This window comes from Cyanistes caeruleus, chromosome Z (genome assembly GCF_971803275.1).
Source record: "Cyanistes caeruleus chromosome Z, bCyaCae1.hap1.1, whole genome shotgun sequence".
NCBI lineage: Eukaryota > Metazoa > Chordata > Aves > Passeriformes > Paridae > Cyanistes > Cyanistes caeruleus.
The window spans coordinates 12520229-12541854 of record NC_141732.1 but is presented as its reverse complement, the minus strand read 5'-3'; the positions used below and the strand labels follow the sequence as shown (position 1 = coordinate 12541854).

General features: G+C 35.6%; 1 protein-coding gene across 50 annotated transcripts in view; it reads left to right on the top strand.

Moving 5' to 3' along the window:
• Nucleotides 1–21626, top strand: part of PAM (peptidylglycine alpha-amidating monooxygenase) — a 123469-nt gene that overhangs the window by 45236 nt on the left and 56607 nt on the right. For 19 of the 50 annotated variants that reach the window (XM_086868650.1, XM_086868654.1, XM_086868643.1 and 16 more), the window contains 4 exons: nt 7175–7684; nt 8801–8921; nt 11173–11230; nt 18227–18314. In XM_086868650.1, the coding sequence (XP_086724776.1) occupies nt 7593–7684; nt 8801–8921; nt 11173–11230; nt 18227–18314 (359 nt within the window). In that variant the 5' untranslated portion in view covers nt 7175–7592. The remainder of the gene's footprint in view (nt 1–7174; nt 7685–8800; nt 8922–11172; nt 11231–18226; nt 18315–21626) is intronic. The other 31 variants (XM_086868655.1, XM_086868652.1, XM_086868646.1 and 28 more) reach the window with 2 other exon arrangements.

Below are 21626 nucleotides of genomic sequence, written 5' to 3'. Positions count from 1 at the left end.
TAGCCATACATTTGTTACCTCAAGAAGACTTATTGAGACAGGTTTTTGCAGGGGATGTGTCTGGAGTTGGGGCGTGTTGTCATGAATAGTATTTGGATTGACAGGTCATTCTAGCATCCTACTGAGCAAATAGCAACTGTAGAACTAATCATTCCAGCATTCTCATAAGAATGTTGTATTGTGCCAGGAATTGCCATTTACAGAACAACAGGAATAAAGGTGCATTACAACTCCGTGTCCAAGAAGAGCTAGAAGCTTCCTTGCATTAGCAGTGTTCCTGCTCCTACTGCTGTTCTGACTCCTAGCTACACCCTGCTGTTTCTTTTTTTTTTTTTCCAATGCTTAACTTCATCTACTACCTTTGACAACTACTCCAACTCAGTAATCTCACCAAAAAAACCCTAGCCTGTCTCTGCAGTGGAAAGTTCAAGAAATTCAGGAAACCTTTGGACAATGCTCTCAGGCCCATGGTGTGACTCTTGGGGCTGTAGTGTGCAGAGCTGGCAGTTGGACTCAGTGATCCCTGTGGGCCCCATTCCAGCTCAGGATATTCTATTCTTTGATTTATTAGCAATTAAGCGAAGTAGGATACTGAGAAATAAGAACATATTTACAACCAGCTTCCTTCAGCCTTAGCTTCACTCTCAATTCTTATTTCCTGATTTGTGCAGGGGAATGGGGAATGGGAGTCGCAGTCAGTTCATGGTGCTTTCTTCCTGCTCCAGAGTGGGGTATCTCCTGTGGGAGACTGTCCTCCAGGACCTGTTCCAGCATGGGTTCTTTTCATAGGTTCAGCTCTTTGAGAGCAGACTGCTCTATTCTAGACCCCACATGGCTGCAGCTCCTGCCAGGAGCCTTTTCCAACATGGACTTTGTAGGAATTGCAGCTTCCTTCATGGTACATCTGCCTGCTTTGGCATGGGCTCTGTGGGCTGTAGGTGATCCCTTGTGCCTGGACCACCTCCTTCTCCTCCTTCCTCAAGGACTTTGAGGTCTGCAGAGTTGTTTCTCCCAGTGATTCTCACCCCTCTTAGCTGCTGTGCAGTGTTTTTTTACCTTTTCCTAAATACCTTATAGCAGAGGCATCAGCAACATGGCTGAGGGGCTCAGCTTTGGGCAGCAGCAGGTCCATCTTGGAGCTGACTGGAACTGGTCCTGTCTGACACATGGACAGCTTCTGGTGTCTCTCACAGACCCCTGCAGCCGAGCCCACCTCAGTTCAACGTCCTTTTTAGCAAAGGAACATGCAATGAATTTAATTCATAGTTCATATGTAATGCATAATTGAACTTAAGTATTTGAAATGATCTCTCATCTGCTTTATCCTTGGAAGCTAATCCTAACTCTATAAAACATTCTCCCTTTAATATTTTCTATTTTTGCGTAGCAAAGGGAAAACAAAGGGTATTTCAGTGAACTTTAATTTTTATTACGTTGTGTTACTGATAAGGATCTGGATATTAAATGAAAGCAGAGACATCTTATGTGTTTTCCCTTTTAAGCAAGTAATTAGTACAATCCAGTTTGTTCATTTTTTCAATATATGAAATCAGCAGTTTGCTAAGATGTTGTCTTTCTATAAAAAGTGTTGATCTTTCTTGACAAGAGAATTTTGCCTGTTTTGATACCTGGTCAAAGCAGAAGCATTAGAAGGTGATTTAATGTGCATAAAATGCTTTTAAAATGCTATTAAAATGCAAACTGGTAGAACCAACACATGCTGTCTTGTTTTCAGACTTTTGAAACATACCTGTGACTCCCAAGAGAAGATTGTGAGTATTTCAAACAGTTTCGGGCTGTAAAAGTGAATTTCTGCTTGAAGTCTCCTGTTTTACTAATGCAAGCACAATTGTATTAATATGAACAGGGAAGACTTATTTTTTGGTGGTTTGCTTGCATATTTCTGTTTTATCAAAGAAAGTACAATTCCTTGTTCTTAAAACAAGTTTATACCAAACAGTTTACAGTATGGTGATGGAGAAAATGAGTAAATAGTTTTAACTTGAACTGTGTATTGTGTTTTGAAATTCAGAAATGAATGTAAGTTTCCAGAATTTCAAAGAACATTAATTTTATTTTGGTCTGAAATGCCCTGGCAAGTATCTCTAGATTGTGCAGTATTAAATTTCCTTTTTTCAGGTATTTCTTTCTCTCACACCTAAGTGTGTATTGTGTTGAGCAGTGGCATTTGTAGTATTTACTTTGCAAATGGGAGGAAAATGTGACTGAGAAGGTAGTCCTAGGACAGCTTTACTTGTTGGCTAATAACCAAGTCTTAAGCAAAGGCTGCTCAGTAAGATCACATTGAGGAGTAGTTAAATCTTTCCTGCCACTTTTTCTTACACATTTTCTTCTGTTTCCACTGAGTTCTCACACAGTGTTAAAAAAATAACAATTCTAGAAGTTTATCGGCAAAACCAAATCTGCTAAAACTTTTAAGTTTGTCCCTTCAATCCCAACTTGGGAGATGCTGAGGGTGATAGCTGTGTGCATAGGTTGGTGACAGCAATTCTGACACCTTGAATTGTGGGGGTTTTTTTGCTTTCCTTTGTTTTTCTGTGTTTTCTCATGCTTATCATGAGGCTCACAAAAAAATCTGAGTCTGGTTTTAGTTTCCATACATTCTATAAATTTTGCCCTGTCCTCCTATAAATGAAGTCCTTGTTTTTTCTTTGCATAAACATATATAATAATCTGTTTCCTGGAATCCTTCTGTTTATGATTTCCATAACTACTATTGCTGTATGAGCTGCCTACTAAATACAATTGAAGGCTTCCATTATTGTTTAACGAATAGGGTTTGCTTATGGGTTGGGGCCATAGGGTTTGATTTTCTCTTGTTATAGCAGCTAGCAAACTGCAAGTTTGTGTCATGAACATATTGGCTTCCCATAGGGAAGTGTGTAAATGACAGTTCTTCATCCTCCACTTCTTTGCTGTATAAAACTTCAATTAATTTTAAAAAACAAAACAACAAAAAAAGTCTGTCTAGTGTATAAAACTTACCATACTTACTGAATTGACAGAGCATTTGAAGGTTTCTGCTTTATTATTTTCTTGGTACAAATAGTCTATCTTAAGATAGTAAGTAGAACTTACTCTCCCAGTAGGAAACCTATAAAAATGCTTCATGGGTCATCAGAATCTCTCAAAATAAGCTTAGATTCAAGTACTGAACTTTTTTCATATGTTGTGTGTTAGAACAATCCTTTTAAGGATTAATTACCATTTTATTCATTTTATTCTTCTAGTTAAATAGGGAAAAAAATACATGTCTAATTTGCATCATATTTGGAAGGCATTCAAAGAGTAAATCCTGTTAGAATGAATCCAGTTTCACTGCTGTAATGCACACAAGAAAATTCAAATCACAGTCCTTTATTTAATGTATTAATATTGTTCTTCCTTTGATGGACTGGGCAACAGGTTTCTTTATAAAATATTTCTTCTAAAAATAGGCATCATACTTATTCTCAGCATTTTGGAAGAGTTTCAGAAAACCAGCATTAAGATCAATCATGTTTATCTTATTGTTCCTTTGGTATTAATATCTGAGGTTTTTGTTGGTAGCAAAAGATAAGAATTTGCACAATATAAATTAAAACAAGAGGCAAGCTATATTTGAAAAGCTACCATTTTCATTTTTAAAAAATATGTTTAATACATATACCAAAATACCAAATCCAGTATGGGTTGCTGCACAAGCAGGAGGATGCTTTATCGCCCCAGCTGTATGCTCACACCTGTTCTGTTGTGATAGAAGGCCAGCAGTTGCCTGTGAATTGTAATTCACAATTACAATGTGACTAATTATGTTTAGTGTGTTAATTAATATCTAAGCAGATCCCACAACATACTGATCGCCTGTGTTACTAGAAGCAAAGTGTTGAAACTAGGATGCCCAGCTGCAGTTTATTTGTTGAGCTGGCTATTGCTTGTATACCCAGTTGTTGTCTAAGCTTAAAATTTTGCCTGAGACAAAATGTGAACTTGGTTCTAGCTGAGGACAGAACACAAGGAATCCTTACTCATTTCCATGACTTCAGTGCATAAGAAACAAAAACAGAGATTCGTGTATGAGGAATTACTGCCTGTGATAGACTTGGATATTTATCCCCATGAATTTTGATCATCTTCTAATTTTTCTTTGAAGGTAGTGGTGGTTGAGGGTGTGGTTTCTGCTTGTGGCTTGTTCTCGTGGTACTGTATATAAGATGTTCTAGTGACTAAACATAAAATAAGAAAATACTATAATGTGGTTTATAAACTTGTGGTTAATACAAAAATTTATGTAGCTGATCTTTGGAAATTAATCTCTATGCTTTTAAAAGACACACTTCTAATTTGTATAATGTCACATTGCTATATTGTTACTCTGTTTTGCATTCTATTTTGAATTCCAGCTTCTTCCCTGCCTCTCCTTCCCCCCACCCCCATTCAGTCTTTGTGGTACTTGCTTTAGGCTAGTTTGTTTTTTTCCTCTTTCCTCCCTTACTTTTTGCTTTGTTTGGGTGGAGCATGTGAGATAACATATTTGCATTGCCCAATCTAATTTTCATCTCCCTTTCTCTACTTTCACTGCAGTTTTTTGTCATTAATTATGTCTTTTTACTTTATTAGTCCGGTTCCCTTGGGATCTCTTACCCCAAATTGAAAACATAACAGTGGTATCTAGATGTCCACATGATGAACCTTAATTATGTAATCTTATCTCTCATCCTCACTTTTTTTCCTCATCTTACATTTTTCTGTATTGCATCATACCTAAAATTACTTTGGAATGACTTCAGTGTAGTTCTGCCTTCTTAAATTTTTTCCCTTCCCTTCTTTCCAAGTGTAAAATTTCATTGTGCAGGGACCTAATCTGAAGTATTAGGTTCATTAAACTTCATATTTCATGTTCATCCAGCTGATAAACCATGAAAACTACTTGGAGATGAAATGGGACCATTTTTAAGGTTGAATATACAAATGTATATTTATGTCACAACAGCTTAATTTCTTCGGTTTTTTAGGCTGTTCCAAATTACTGCTTTACCCCCACCTCCTGTGGTCAGCTGCAAATTGTCACATATTCTCTTAACATTAAGATGCGTTCTGGTGATTTTTGGTATTTTTGCTATTACCATGCTTAACATGTAATGAGAATTGAAAGCTGCTATAAAGAAGCCCTTGTATTTCAGATGAGTGACTATTAGTCTGGTTTATTAGTTCCTTTCTTTTATTTCTTTTATATGAAATTAATCTCCTTTATTAAATTGAATACCCTGTAGTTGTTTGTAACAGACTTGATGTAACAGATCTCAGATTTAGTGAAGCCAGCATAAACTAAGCATTTGTCCTTATTTCTAGTTATTGGAAAATATCTTTTCATTTAAAAAAGAAATTAGAATATTGTAGCTCTGTGTGTGTTACAATTTATTGTATTATTCCTGTCCCCGTTTTTTAGATTTCTTGCTTGTCAAGTGCATTTCTACTACGGTATAGGAAAAAACGGGAGAATTTCTTGGGTAATACGACTAAAGGCGGATAGTAGAACTTCAAGTCATGTAGTTTACAAAGACACTGAACAGTTACTGTTGTGTAGTTATTCCTTAAAGAATGAAAGTAGTAGAGCCTTATTATAGTTAACTTACATGAAGTATATCAGCATGTAACACTAGTCTTGTTTGTTTGTTTGTTTTTAAGTTATTTTTGGCCTTCATCACAGCACGCTCCTTCATATGTGTTGCAGCTTTGTATAGTTTACCAGTGAAAACTATTTAAGTTACTTCTTCTAATGAGGAAGTGGAGACATGAAAATTTACATTAAAAATGGAATTGAGATTATATCATTGCTTGCATTAATGGTTTTAGACAGCCTTGGCATAATTTTTGAGAAGCTGGAAACTACTGTGTATTTAGTTTGAGACTAAATTTTTTTACCATCTTTCAGTGAATAAAATTTGCAAGTTTAATGTTGGTTAACATCAGCAGATTTTTTTAATCTTGTGACTAGTCCAATGCAAATCTAGTGTAGCTGTTTAACAGCAGACAATGACCGTTTAGCCAGTATGGCTTTTAGTTTAAGATTTATAAGAAGCCTTTTTGGTACATGTGCCCTGAAATGGGAGTGATTGAGTGGAATTTATTTATTTATTTATTTATGGATTTTCATTGGTTTCATGTCAGAATCCTTACTTTCTATTTCATCCTTCTGATAGTATTTTGACTATGTTTTCCAGGGGCTGGAAGATATTTTAATTCGGATGGGTGTTTACTTATTAGTATTTATATACTACTACACTATTTAGTATATTCTATTTATACTAATTTAGACCTACTACATAGTGAAGTTAAAAGATTTTGATTATGACTGGAAACTTCCCTTCTGCAAAACTGGAATTCCCAGAAAATAAAAGAATAGTAATATATATGTCTTCATTAAGACATGGTGTAATTTTCTATCATAATTATTAATAAATACAAAAAAATTTGGAATGAAATACTGTGTCAACTAAAATGGGGAAGTTGAAGAAGGGGAGATTAAGGACATACCCTCAATGTATGAAAGGACAGAAAACTACGCAACTAATAGAAAGCAGTCTGATGTCAACAATTCTGGTTACTGTATTTCCAAAAATATTTGTTAAATATTTGTTTCCTGAAATGGATATAAAAAGTAGCTAAAGTACATAAGAAACAGATACTTATTAATGACATAATGATTTATTACATGTTGAATTAAAAGTAAAATATTCTCCTGGTCTGCAATATGTGCAGAAACATTTGGTGATAGTTAATAAAATTTACTAAACTCGATTCTTGCTATGTGAAGTTGGTGCTTTCCCCCCCTCCCCCCGGTTGTAGAACACATTATACTAGTGTTTGCATATCTGAAATACTCCATGCTTTGCATTTTACATATTGAGGAGGTTTTTATGTATCTTCCCATCATGTAAAAATATGTTTGAGAATACATTTTGTGTATCAAAATGAACCGTGTCTGTTTCTGATCATGTATGCAGGGAAGGGAAAAAAAAAGGAAGAATCAGCAGAACCAATTCCATCTTAACTGGGCTGGGCTAAAGGTCATGAAGGAACATACTAATGTATTAAAATGCCTCAACTGTGAATTGCTGAGAACTAATGCCCTAATGTGTTAGTCATCCTTAAGCTCGTTCTCTTTTTACAGGTTCTGAAGGATGACTGATGCTGATTTCTATAATGCCACTTGAAGTCTCCAGCACTGTGGATTGATAAGTAACGTGCAGATTTAACTGCTCAACCTGGGCGGAAAGCATCAGGAGTACTAGTCCTTTTCAGCTCCTTAAGTGGACAGAAGAACAGTATCCTCTATCTGCAAGGGAAGATTTTCCAGCAGTTTTTAATTGCTAATAAAAAAGACAACATAGTATCATCTACCTTCCCGATTTACAGTGTATCACCTTCCAAGACAGATGGTCTGTCAGAAGCTGGAGGATGCCTGCAGAGCACATAATAATGAAGTAGTGGAATAATACTGCTGCCCCTTGATTGTCAGGATCACAGCTAATAAAACGGCACTGCCCTTTTTCTGCTTTCTTAATCAGGCCAGAAATAGCAGGGTGGACATGGCTGGCTTTGTTAACAACCTGCTAATACTGGTTCTTCTGTTTCAAAACATCTGTTTGGGTTTCAGAGGCCCACTTTCAGTCTTCAAGAGGTGGGTTATGTAGGAAAATACTACATGTTGAATGCTTGCGGTCACTATATTACTTAAGTATGTTTTTCATGTCTTAGATAAAAATGTGTTAGGTTTTGATCATTGCTCTAAATTTTCTTTTTGCACTTTTGAAATAGCACTGTTGTCATACTGAAGACAGAAACTCATGTTTTATCCATAGGATTTCTCATTAAAGGTGATGCGTAGATCGAAGGATAAAATGGCAACTAATACAACGTTTTTAGTTAACATTACAACTGTATTTGAGGCTAAGAAGTAAATTTCAGATGCTGGAGTTAGATTGCAGGATAAGATAATGTCTTAACAGGAAAACATCAACTAACCCGAACAGTCCTGAGAAATTTATGGGTTGTTTGGATTCAAAATTCCATAGGTAAACTTTAATATAGTGTGGACAAGAGAAGTAGCCTATTAGCTCCTGGGAAAAGGATTTTACTGTTATTGAGGTTGGATACCATGTCACTTTTGTATACATGAATATACATAGACAAAACTTGTATCAGTGTTGCATCACCTCACATCTTACCATGCAATCTACATTTTTCTTATGGTTCGCTTATATCTTGTATTCAGTACAGACTTTGATATTTGTTTGATGTTGCCAAGTTTACTGTTTTACTTTGCTACTTGAAGTAGCATGGAAGTTGCTATAAATACCGAAGTGTTTGAATTGAACGTTGCCCCTTTGCATGTAATTTAAATTTAATCTGTATAGAATTATGAATCATAGTCTCAAAAAAAAAAAACCCAACCCCAAAACTCTTGTGATTTATTGATAGTACTTGACATACTGTAGTGAACTAATTCTCTATCTGTACATCCATGTACCTCAGACAATTATTAGGATGAGATAATAGGTTTTCAACTAACATTTTCCAAACCAGTCATCTGATTGCTCAGATAAGGAATTACTTCAGTAAGTGCTGCATAACTAAGATGTTTTCCTCAGCTTGTGATGGAGTGAGTTTTCAGATCACTCCTGGAACTACTCAGCATTGTCTAACTTCTTTACTAGTTCTCTAAAGACCCTTCTTTTAATAAAGACATAACAAAAATCAATACCTAAAAAAAAAATCTTTCTTCCTTCCTTTTAAGATATAAATATACTAGCAGATCTCTTTCTAGTGAATGCCTTGGAAGCGACCAGACGGTGATTTCCTTTGGTCTGTCAGATTTTGCATTGGACATTCGCATGCCTGCGGTGACACCCAAGGAGGTGAGAGAATTGCAGTTTTTGCCACTTCTTTCAATAAGCTAGGAAAACAAAGCCTTCCCTACAATGTCACTCAAATAAAATGAACAAAAAATCGGGATAACTCTTATAGATACATATCCATGTATACTTTACAGAGAAAAGCAGGCAATAAAAAAGTAATATAAATAAAATTAAAATCTTTTCATTGAACTACTTTTATTTGTAAAATGTTGGTTTCATAAGCTGAATTGTCGAAGTTTTATTATGTGAAATATTTCTAGATGTGCTAGTAAGACACGGAGTTGCAATTTAGACCAAATTTCAGATGATGCATCAGTGAATCTAATTACATTAAACTGCACATTACTGCAACTTCGGCAAGCTGAGAGGAAACAACCAAAATACACTTTAAAAGGGGTAGTACTTCTGACCCCGTATTTTTAACTCTCAAAATACACCATGAAAGCTACCATAAAGAAGTTATGATTTTATATTCTTTCAAGTATGAAGTGTATTATATTCTTCTGAGCCAACTGAGTAAAAGTGAAGACAGTTAAGATTTTTAAACTTAACATTAGCATTTTTAAGATTCATATAGAAGTATTGAGATTCCACTGTCGTTTTCACATCTAATTTCATTAAGCAAGATAAAAAAATACTTTATTTTTCTTTTTGCAGTAAGCCATTGCAGGGAATGATATATTATTTTTATATAATAATATAATAATTATGTATTATTAAGAGGTCCACATCTCTTTTAGAGGGCTGCAGATGCTTGAAAAGAGCAGTATGTTGTGTTGCAGTAGTTGATGACTCATTGTTGCAGATAGCACTTTTTAAAAGAGTGAAGGGAAAGTGAGGTTTCCAAGTTATTGGGGAAAAGTCCCTCTGGAACATGTAATTTAAAACAAGAAGTGTTATTTCAGCAAGTGCAAAACAGAAATATGGTTTCTACTAAATCTTCTTTGCAGCAAAATATTAAACTTCTCCATCAGAAAGAGTGAAAAATACTCTCAATTCATCCATGTGCACATTTATAATTATGTGTGATTGATTTTACCTCAGTAGCCACCAGCTGAACACCTAGGAAACACATACAAAGAGATCAGTCAGTTCAGATTCCTGTTAAAAAAACCCCTCTTTGTGTGTTATATTGTCAAGGCTGGGGGAAAGGCTGCCAAAAACCCTGCATTTTTAAAACTATATGCTGGGCATGTTGAAGGGGATTGTTGAAGGGCCAGGATTTGTCTTACAGTTCATAACTGCAGTTGTTCTATGGGTGCATGAAAGTCAACCAGCCACTTAGATGACTTAGGACTGCTCTACCTATACCTGAGTTGTGCATTATTTTGGCAAAGGTACTACACAGAAACATTCATTGGAAGCTGTTCTGCGAGCTTCTACTAGAAATTTCTGCTGCAGTGTGAAGCATCACTGCTGTTGGCTTTCAAAGTTTGAAAATAAGGTCCCAAATTAGGTTGTGCTTTTTTAAGAAAAAAAAAAATCTTCTGAACCCATGTTAAGAAGAAATAGAATATTAAGAAAAACAGAATATTTCCTTTTCTATTTCTAGAAGGCTTTAATATGTTAACTGTATAAATGCATGTAGCCACAGTACACAAAGGCATTCACATGAATCGTATCAGTTAACCTCCATGCATCCTTCCCATTTTCTAGCAAAAACACCAAAAATGGTTTGTTACCTGTGCAAATCACTGCTCTGTAATCACATATTGTTATCACTATTGTGCCTTCCTTCTCAGTTACATTTAATTGTTCACACCTATCCACAGAGTCTTCTTTTAAATTAATTTTGAAGTTATTCGTAGCAGGAATTTTTTTCTTTATCTGTTTAGTGAAGGCCTTTCAGATATTGAGTTCATGGGGGTAGAGAAATTCTAGTAGATGATACATTCCCTTTCCTAAACAGCCTTAGAAGTTGGGAAAAAAAAAAAAAAGATTACGAAAAAAGAGGCTTAAAATAGTTAATTGTGTACCTACCAACCTAATAGCCACTTTGATAACCTTATAGCCTGATCTCTGTTACATATAAATAAATTGTGGCAATGAATTTATTTCTTGTAGTGGTAAACCAGATAACATATATTGTATTTGCCTGAATATCTCAGTAAAGTATGTGATGGTTTTTCTAGATGGTCCTGTTCATTTGTTCATCTTCAGAAAGTGTAGGGACTTCTGATGCTGTTTCTATTCTTTAAATTCCAGTTTTTCCCAATTTAAAGGTAATTTTTGTTCTCTTTTCTTGTAACAGTCTGATACCTACTTCTGCATGTCAGTACCCCTGCCAGTGAATGATGAAGCCTATGTAGGTGAGTACTGGTTAACTGAAAGAATGTAAGCAAGCCATTTTGAAGAACCTCAGCATTTTCTGTTCTCTCTTTGACTCATATTAACTTAATCTTTGGACATCAGAGTTTCCAAAATGCATTTGTCATGTCTAATGTGGAAACAAACTAGAGAGAGATACTTAGAGTGAAGATAAAACTGTATCTGAGGAGATGAATGAATAATAGCAGTTAAGGGGCTACATGCAGATGCCTATGGCAGTCAGCACCAAGCAGTCTGTTTGTAAAGTATTGGCTTTCTGTCTCTGGCCACATACTTAATTCTGCACTGCTGAGCAGACTGTTTATTTATCTCCTGGTACAGGCTGTAAGTCCTTTGCACTTACAGTCGGTTTTGTCTGATGAAATATTTTACTTGGAGGAGAAACCAAACCCTCTCCCTCCGTTATTTATTTATTTATTTTAATGGCATGGCATGAATAACAGACAACAGACAAGTAGAGAGTAATACTGTGATGTGTTTGAAAGGCTGTCATCACAGAGATCAGGAGAACACCATTTGTTCAGAAAATCTTTACAGTAGTTGAAATTCTGTTACGCTTTGCCATGAACATACAATTGTTCAGGTAGAGACAAGGCTTGTTGGTTTGGCTGAAGATAGTTTTGCTTTCAGAACATGCTATAAACTGTGTAAAAGGAAACAATATTTTTCTTCCTTTACACTTTCGTTGCCTTTTAGGATACTGGCACTTAATAAAAGTATGGTGGGAATCGGATGTAGTTGTTGATGTAGTTGTTCCGTGTGGATTTTCTTGTGGAAATCCCTCAGAAGATAGAATATTGTGTTTTGATTTTTCATGTTGTATTATGAATTAAGAAAATTGTAATTAAGAAAAATTATTACTTTTTTTCAGTGCTTTCTCTATATATCTGTTTTGTAAAGAGGTAAGAATCTGACCTCACATTCTGGTAGTAAGTATGACCCCAGAAGGAAAAATGAGCCCAGAAGGAAGGGAGTGAGTGTTCACTCTTGAATAAGCAGTGCTTGCTGTGCTGTGTGTACAGTAGACTTCTGCTTTTGTTGGTTCATAGAAAGGCAATACTACTTACTTCCTCCTTAAGCAGCTTTTGAGTGTTTCACTGAGTTGAAAAATTCCATAGTTCAATGCATTATTAGGTTGCTGCACATCTGTTGTTTGTGTTAAAGGAACATAAACTTCTTTTGATGGTCTGTATGCTTAAAAGGACATACTGAAAAAATGTGCTTAAAAGTTATGCAAAGTCTCAGTGCAAGTCATGCAATGCAACCTTTTTTTTTCTTTTTCTGCAGATGTAAAAATTTATATATTCTTCAGCTGATTTTTACAGGATTTGGTCACCTTTCCAATGATCACTGTTCCTGAGTACCTGTCATTACAAAGCAGAATAAGATCTCTGGATAGAGAAACCATTCTAGTTGTCATGTAGAGCTTTGAAGAGCAAGAGGAACTCAATGAGCAATCTTTTAAAAAACCCAGCTAGTTGTGTGAACATAGAGTTCCCATGATAGTATTCCTTACAAACTCATGTTTTTGTATGCTTTAAAAGTAGAGGAAAATTATTGGGTTTTTTTGTCACTTCCACAGAAAATTAATAGTCATAGGGTCAGTCTGAAGCATGTGATCATTCCATTTTGCTTCAGTAAAATCACTTGAAAGTGATTTCCTCATGGAAAAGTCTCTCATCGGAGTCTTCACAATCTATGGAAGTTACCTGATCATTAGAAAGAGTACACTCAATCATATCCAGATGTAGAGAATAGAAAGAATGTAGAATGACCTACCTTATAAAATATCTAAATAGAAAATTAAATGTTTTCTGGAAAGAGGCTTTTACGATAGGCATATCACCTAAGAAATTAGCAATGAAGTTTTTCCTTAACTATGTTGAATACTTGAGTTGTGAAAATACTCACTTGCATACATGTGTTTTGTGTTGCTTAAACAAGCACAGAAGATTGGCACACAGAGAATGTTTTTTCTTTTTGAAAGGATAGAGTCTATATTTTTATAGCTTAAGTGGAATCTGCCTTCGTTGCATTGCCAATAAATGGTGTAATTAACTTTCCTTAAAACATACTGTTTTGCTTTGTGACAAAAACAACAGAAAACTAGCATATAAACTGTCACTGGGTTGCTGTTTAACGATGTATTGAGAATACCATGTGTATTCTGAAGAGCTTCAACATGAGGATGTGTGAATACACATAACTGAAACAATAAATGGGATGCCTGAGACAGTTTGATGGCTAAGTTACATGGGATGCCTTCAGTTCAATTTATTTGTTAAGTAAATGCCTTGTGCTTTGTTTCCTTTTATGGTTTAAAAGGACTTTATTATGACCAAGTTTCTTTGCAGTTTTACCAATACTTGCTAATTTATTCCTTTTTTAAACTTTGCTTTCCTATTTTTACCCTTGTTTCTTCCTTCTTGCTTCCTTCTTCTAAGACATTGTGGAAGAGAAGGGTCCACATAATAGACCCTTCCACAAGGAAGGGTCTGTTATGGAACCTGCAGCGAGATATTTTTGTTGTATATTGGTGAAATGTAGGAGCCTTGGAAGAGACAGCTTTTTTTTCTTTTTTTTTTAGGTTTGTTTTTTTTTTAGTCTTGTATATGGTCAGTACATTACATTTGTTAGTAAGTAGAAACTTTTTTGGTAATAATTTTTTCACTATTTTAATTAAATTTGTATTTAAGGACTTTGAATTCAGTCTTAAACTTTGCTGTTTCCCTAAAGGAGACCAGCAAATATGCATGCTTGCACAGGGACAGTACGTATATTTTGAAGTATTTTGTACTTCAAAACTGGAGGGGCTGTACCAGAATTCACAAACTTATTCAGTCAGTTCTCAGACACTATCAGAGGAAGGAACTGATCACATTTAATAAAATAATGCCAGCTAGAAGGAGAATTAGAGCAGGTTTTGCCATGTGGATCTTTTTCAGCCATGTATCTGTTTATTTTTGCTGATGTGTTTTCTGTATTATGTTCTTTAGTGGAGGGTCAAGGCTGAGATTTCTGTTTGAGCCAGTTGTTTCTCTGTACCAAAGGGCTGTAAATACCGACAAATTTTATTAGGGTGAGTGGTTTTTTTGATGTGGGTTAGTGTACATTGAGGTTTATGTTAGGAACATACCTTCTGCTCCTGTGGAGTGAAATGACTGTGAGATTAGTGTGTAAAATGTTATTAGTGTGTGAGACTAATGTGTAATCTTTCAAGAAAGTATTGCTCCATTTATATTTTTAAAACGTATTGTGTTTTTCTTCTTCTGCATCCTGTTTGGTCAATGTTTATGAATAAGTAGTCAAACTAGAAATTCAGGTGAGTCTTTTATGTTGCCAGCATTGGTAAAAGTCAGTTTTTCATTACTAAGCTGTAGAGATAGCTAAAGGGTGCTCTAAAGACATCCAAAAAATTGAGTCTGACAGCAGGACACTCAGCCTAAAAGCTTGACTGTCATGTTCACCTGCTTACATTCATTTATGTGGGTGACCAATAAATAAGTGTCTTTTTCTTACTGACTCAGGGTAAGTCCCTATCTGTGAGATTCTGCTGTAGAAATTAAATTGAGCCTTCTACATTCAGCAACACAGATTGAGGTAATGAAGTGGTTTATTTTCATCCATAAGGCACTCTGAGAAGCTCTAGGTTTGTTACTCCGTTATGGCATTTATAAACTTTCCTATTGCCAAGCAATGATGTCTTCACTGTATTGGAGGCCTCTAATGTCTGCCTAATTTACTCCAGGCGCTGAATTCTTGAAAACTTTCTTTAAAGTTAATTCTGTGATCAAGAGGACAGTAATATTAAAAACCAAGAATCTATAATTTTTTAAAATAGAATTGTTGTTTGTAAAGATTATCTTATTAGAAGTTAGTTTTTTTAATACACAGCTTAAATACACACTGTTAAGATTAAACTGATGTTATGGTCTGTTCATTCCTATTTCTCTTTTGAGTTCGTAGTTCTAAGTAGTACTTGATCAAGAAACTAGGTAAGACTTCAATTTAGTGTGTATATACAAATTGCTGCTGTTATTTTAGTAAACATTTGTATCACTTCTCCATGCATTAAAAAATGAACTATTTAATCTTCTGTTTATTACTATAAAATGTGGAAGCTGTCAGCTAGGAAAGTAGGACACCTGTTTGTTATTTCTTAGGCCTTTGGTAGTGTCAGTTCCCAGCATAGAAAGTGCAGGAGTGTTGCAGCAAATCCAGAGCAGGGACACAAAGATGATCAGAAAGATGCAGTGTCTCTGCTATGAGGAATGGCTGAGACAATTGAGATTGTTCAGGAGGAGAGAAGACTTTGAGGTGACCTGATTGTGGCCTTCAGCCAACAAGAAATATGGGGAAATGCTGTTTTTAGAAGAGCATGGAGTGACAAGATGAGGGAGAAAGGAAAGACAGGTTCAAATTAGCTGCTAGAAGAGAATTCTTTACTGTCAGGGTGGTGAGGCCCTGGCACAGGTTGCCCAGAGAAGCTGTGGTTGCCCTATCCCTGGAAGTGTTCAAGGCCATGTTGGATAGAGCTCTTAGAAACCTGGCATAGTGGAGGGTGTGCCTGCCATGGCAGGGGGATTGAAACGAGATGATCTTGAAGGTCCCTTTAAACCCTGGCCACTTTCTCATCCTGTGACAAGTACTGCATTTGGCTTTAATCCCACAGTAATCTTCATGGCTTTTGCAGCACAGGGTTTTTTAGTTGGATTTTTCATTTGTTTCTTTTAACCTTCTATTTGGAAAGGTTATCTATTTGTATACCTGGGTGTGCTGCTAAGAAAATAGTTGTACAGGAACCATACTGTAACCACCTGTACAAAGCTGTCTTAAGCCCACAGACTAGCTGTGAGGTTTTTCAATGCTTCCTTTAGTACATCAGCTAAAATAGTGTATGGCAGAAAGATTTTGCTTTGTTAGCTCTGGTGCATTATTTCTCTTAGTAAGAATTGCATTTAGTAAAGTCACCCCAGGACATAAGGTATTTGTAGTAAGTTTTATAATAGTGTTTAAAGGTCCTGTCTATGCTTTAGGGTATCATTGTAGTAGGCATTATGTGGAATGAATAAAAGACTTTCTGAAACACTCATTAGAATAAATACTTGCAGTGGGAGAGTGGTAGAGAACTAAAAAGAACAGAGACAGTATTGAGCAGCAGGACAGGTGGTGGCTTTAGCAGCTAGCAGGCCTAACCTTCAATTTTAACTTTATTGAGGGCTGTCTTTATAGCACATTTTTTATAACAGCACATTTTATAACAGTGCATTTTTCACAGGTATTATTTTTAACAATAAAGTTAATGAAATTTCACATTTGTGAACTGCTTATAAACCCCTTCAGAAATCTAATCTCTCACAGCAGTAGCTTAAAACACCCAAAACATCTGAAAACTAAGGTAGGAATTCCACAGAATGACATGTTGCCTCTGCTGTGCAAGCATAAGCCATTATTTCATTACTAATCACTGGTAATAAAAACATCAAAACAAAAAGTGTCTCCATAACACAGATTAGGTTTTTATCTATTAAATGTATAGAATTTGCTTGTAGAAAAATAAAGGTGTTGAGTGGTCTCTAGACTTCTCTTCATGCTGGCAATTTTTGTAGTTCTGAATTATATATCACTCAAAGTACCTTCACAGGGCATTTGGGTACATCTCTTATTTTCCAGACCAAGCCCTCAGCTGTGACATGCTCATTTCCTTACAGTCTCACCACCTCTCTTTGAGCTAAAACTTGACTTGTATGTCTTAATTTTTGTCTGATTTTCCTTGCTTTCCACAACAGATCTCAGCTCCAGTAATTTGGTTATAAGCTATATGATTATTTTTCGCCTGTGAAACTGGGAAAATAACCCACATCATCATTCATTTCAGGAACTCTGCCACAATTCTGTGTTAAAATACTGTTTTCTCAGTGCAGGTAATGCCAAAAACCTCAGGAGTAGAATAGTGTTTCACTGATTTGCAGCTACACCATCTTCCCATGTTAACAGCTAAAAGACGAGTTACTTGGAGGCTCCTCACTATCTGTGTACATGTAAGGGGCAGGAGTAACTTATTTGCAGAATTTCTGCTCTAGTACAAGGCTAAAAACTGTTGCATTCCCTGCAACTGGCATATTTTTTCAGTAGTAATAAAGGAATTCAGTTTGCTTTTAGAGATGCCATCATTGTACATTCATGGTAAATATTACTCCCATGATGTTGGTAAAATTTTTACTTTGCTAAACAGGATCACAAGGACTTGAGAAACCAAACCAGTGTTTTATCTGTGGCATAGTTTAAAGAAAAGACATTTGAGAGGTGAACATTCACATCTAAGTTTCTAATAAAGAGAAATATTTCCCAATGAGATCATGCTGACTTTAAACAAATCTTGTTTTTCATTCCAAAAGATTTGGCGTATTAGTGAGACTCAGTCACAATCCCTTCTTGGAACCGTTTTCCCAAGAAAGAAACAGGAAAAATATAAGCCAGGTAGAATAGTGGAAGAAGATGTTACTAATGCATAAGATTTAGTTGCTCTTTACTATAACTTACTGCTTGTTGTATTTTTTATGAAGTACAAAAGAAGTAGAAGAGTATTATTAAATCACAAGTCCAGTTTTCAAAGGTAGATTGCAGCTAGACCGGTGACAGTAAAACTTTTTGGTTGGGATACATTGATATATTAACTAAGTATCATATTTAACTTCTGTGGGAAATACAGTGGTTTTGACAGGGAACTTAGTGTTTCTTTTTCTTACTAATAAATGAGGTACAGAGTTTTAGCTTAGAGGGAAGGCTGTTGGATGATAATTGAAGGAAAGTGTGTAAGTGGAATACAGAAGGCAAATAAATGGGTGGTGATGTACTTGCCTTATTTGTAGTATTACAGGGAAAAATGGCACAAGATGATCTTGGTTATGTAACCAAGTTTGGTTATGGTGAGATTATGGATACCTTACTTGTTTTGACATTTTTTTTGTTTTCAGTTGACTTTAAGCCTCATGCCAGCATGGACACAGTGCATCACATGTTACTCTTTGGATGTAATGAACCTTCCTCTACTGAAAATTACTGGTAAGAGCTGCATCTTGCTTTTGTTGTTAGCCAACACTTTTTCAGTGTTAATTGCTTCAACCTTTTCTAGTGTTAGAATCTCTTAGAAAAGCAGGAAAAATTGAAATGAAGAAGAAACGTTTAACAATCAAGTCTTTCCACACTTAAAGTGCTTGATTTTTTTTTTTTTAACTAACTCCTCCATATTCTTCATGACTAATTGACTGTCTTCAAGGAGGAGGTTGAAGTTATAGTAAAGAGAATGTCTTTGAATAACAAGAAATCTAATCTTCAATCTATAGTCAGTTGCTTTTCTCTGTATGAGGTTGTGTATGAATGCGTGCAAATGAAACTGATGGAAGGATAAGCTGAAGAAGTTTATCGAGTGACTTGGTTGTTGACTTAAAATGCCTAAGCAGTGAGAGCAGAGGGAAACACCCAGTGCCAGTAAAATAGGTGTGTGGAGGCAAACTGAATGTGAAGGTGGGTGGAAATTAATCATCTGTCCAGTAATTCTGCAAATTTTCTGTAGGTTTTCATAAAAGAGCACATGAGGTATTTTTGCTAATGCTGCAAAGATTATATGAATTACTCTGAACTGCAGAGAAATTTTAATAGAGGTGTTTTGATAGAGTTTTGTAATCATAATTTATCTTTTAAGTATTTACCAAAAAAGTAGCTAGACCTGGAATTAAGAACTAACAGTATGGTATAATATATCTTCAGGAAAAATGCACCAAAACATTTGAATGCCTGATTTTGGGAGATTATTTGATTAATATTTTAAACATACTATACTATAACTATATATAACTATATATATATATTTATAACTATAAATTTTCTGCAAAAGTCTTACCCCTAGTTTTCCTGACAACCAATAGTTATAATATTGAAAATGTAATCTTCATGGTTGTGCAAGAAATGCAGATGCTTAAGATGTTCAGACCAAAATAAAACTGAAAGCATAGAATTTCTATGGATTTCTTTTCCCAGCAAACAGCTTTTCTGTGTTCTTTTTTATTTTATCTCATATGATAGAGTATGCTTGAATACTTTAATGTGAACAATATAACAACATAAATTTTTTCCAGAAATTCTGGCCATTTAAAAAAAAGTGGGCGTCCTATTTAAAACTGAGTAGATTGTACTTTCAGCTCGTGCTATTTGCATATTTCTGGAAGTAGTTTTAATAGAGGTGTGGAATAATTTGTATGTGATAGAATTATGTTGTTATAGATTGGTCAGGGGCTTGTGTTGAGGTGAAGTTATGAGACAATGCCTAAATCACATCTAACCGATGTTACGAGGTTGTAGAAGAGATGGATCCAAAGCTATAAAATTCTTCAAAACTGAATCAGACTGATGTATTAAGTCTAGAGTTCAGTCAGCTTGAGCAACCTGACTGTACCTTCACTCTCCCAGCAGAAGACTCATTAATGACAGCTTGTGCAGTGTGGCAGCTAATGTTGCATCTGTTCTTGATTGCTGTACTTAACACCTAACACCTATCTAAACGACAAGATACTCATTTAGTTGTGGCAGATTGAGCTTGGCTCTATCCCTCCACTCCTCAGGATGCAAAAAAAACTCCTGAGTCAAAATAAAGGCAGTTTAACACAGCAAAAGCAAATGTTAGGCAGAAGTAGAGAAAAACAAAATATTTTATTCTCTACTTTTCATCACCAAGCCATTTCTCAGGAATTAGGACAAGTAATGGTTGCTCTGGAACACAAATGTCATAAATAATAAACATGTGTGTGTCCCCACCCCCCTTCTCCTCCATTCTCCTACCTTTCATTGTTCAGTGGATATAATATGGTATGGAAAATTTCTTTGGTCATTTTGGGTCAACTGGTTTGGCTGTGGCCTCTACTAAGATTTTTCCAAAACACTGGTGTGTTATCAACACCTTTCTAGCTACTTACGCAAATCCCAGCACCATGAGGATTGCTGTGGGGAAAATTAACTCCATTTCAGTCAGACCAAATACACTAGTGTTGCGTTTAAATCTGCTATTTCCAATCTTTCATATGCAGATTTTGATTAGATCTTGCTGTATATTTTTAAAATGTGAAGTGTCTGAGGTTTGGGTTTGCTTTGCATTTTTAAAATGAAAGCTCTTCATTCACTGTCTCATCATTTCACATCCCTGTTTTTGTGGCAGTTTGCAGCTTTTTGTCTTGTCCTCCTTGCAGTTATTTGCAAGACTAAAAAGATGATCATGTATTTTCTACATAAAATAGACTGGAGTGCTAGAAACTTCTAACCTAATTTTGTTAAAGTAATTCTGATGACTCTGTGTTACTGGTCTTCATTGTTTATTTTGTTTGGTTATTTGCTGTTCCTTTAGTTACCTGAAGGCTAGCAAGTGATGACTTCTTTTGCTCTTCCATCTAGTAGGGAAAGTAAAGTTGTTTGAGCAGACTGTTGTAACACTTGTTTAGAAGGGATCCTTCCTTTACTTTCTACATTAACATTTTTACAGAGCCAGCTTTGATTCAATTGGGCATGCCACATAGATTTTTTTCTTTCTTCTAGTTTCTTTTTCAAAGTTCTGGCAAGATTAGTTACATATGGTTTTTCAAGTCAAGTTTGTTTTTTTTTTACCACTCTGATGTGGATTAGTTGTACTGTGGAAAAATAGCTGTTAAAAACATTCAGAATGGAAGGTCAGAATTAGTTTTCCTGACGTGTGAAGTTTCATTCAGGCCGGTTTTGAGTGGAGAGGAATGAGAAGCATCCAGAGGACTCTGTTGGGATTAGCTGTCCTTTGGCCATAGCAGCACTAAGACAAAATCTGTGATGCCCATCTGGCCTGCTGCCTTTTGTGGTGATTTGACACTATTCTTGCAAATGTCCCTGGCCTTTTGAAAGGTTGTCATGTTGTGTGGAACCTGTGCTGGTTTCAATGTTCACTGTGCAGTGTGGTAGAATCTTTATCTGAACAAATGCTTAAGGTTATTCTCCCTTCTTGAAATACACAGGTCTTTCCACAGGAAAAAAAAAAAATAGTTTTGCAGGTGTTGCCTCAGGTGCTGCTCAGTGTATTAAAAAAAGTGTAGCTGCTTCTATTCTTTGATCAGAGTTAATCTGAAAACAGTTCAGCAAAACAATGACAAGTTTCACCTGAGCTGACAAACTGTTGAAGTAACATGCCTAAACTGATTCATGCAAGTTCATATTCTATGTAGATAATCAGGAATGCACTTGAATACTTTAAAAGGAAATGTTGAATTATTCAGAACTTGTAAGTCTCCTGGCAAGACAGGTCTTGTGCTAGGTCAAATCTAATGCTGAAATAAACTCCCATGAATGAGCTGATTCATAGAC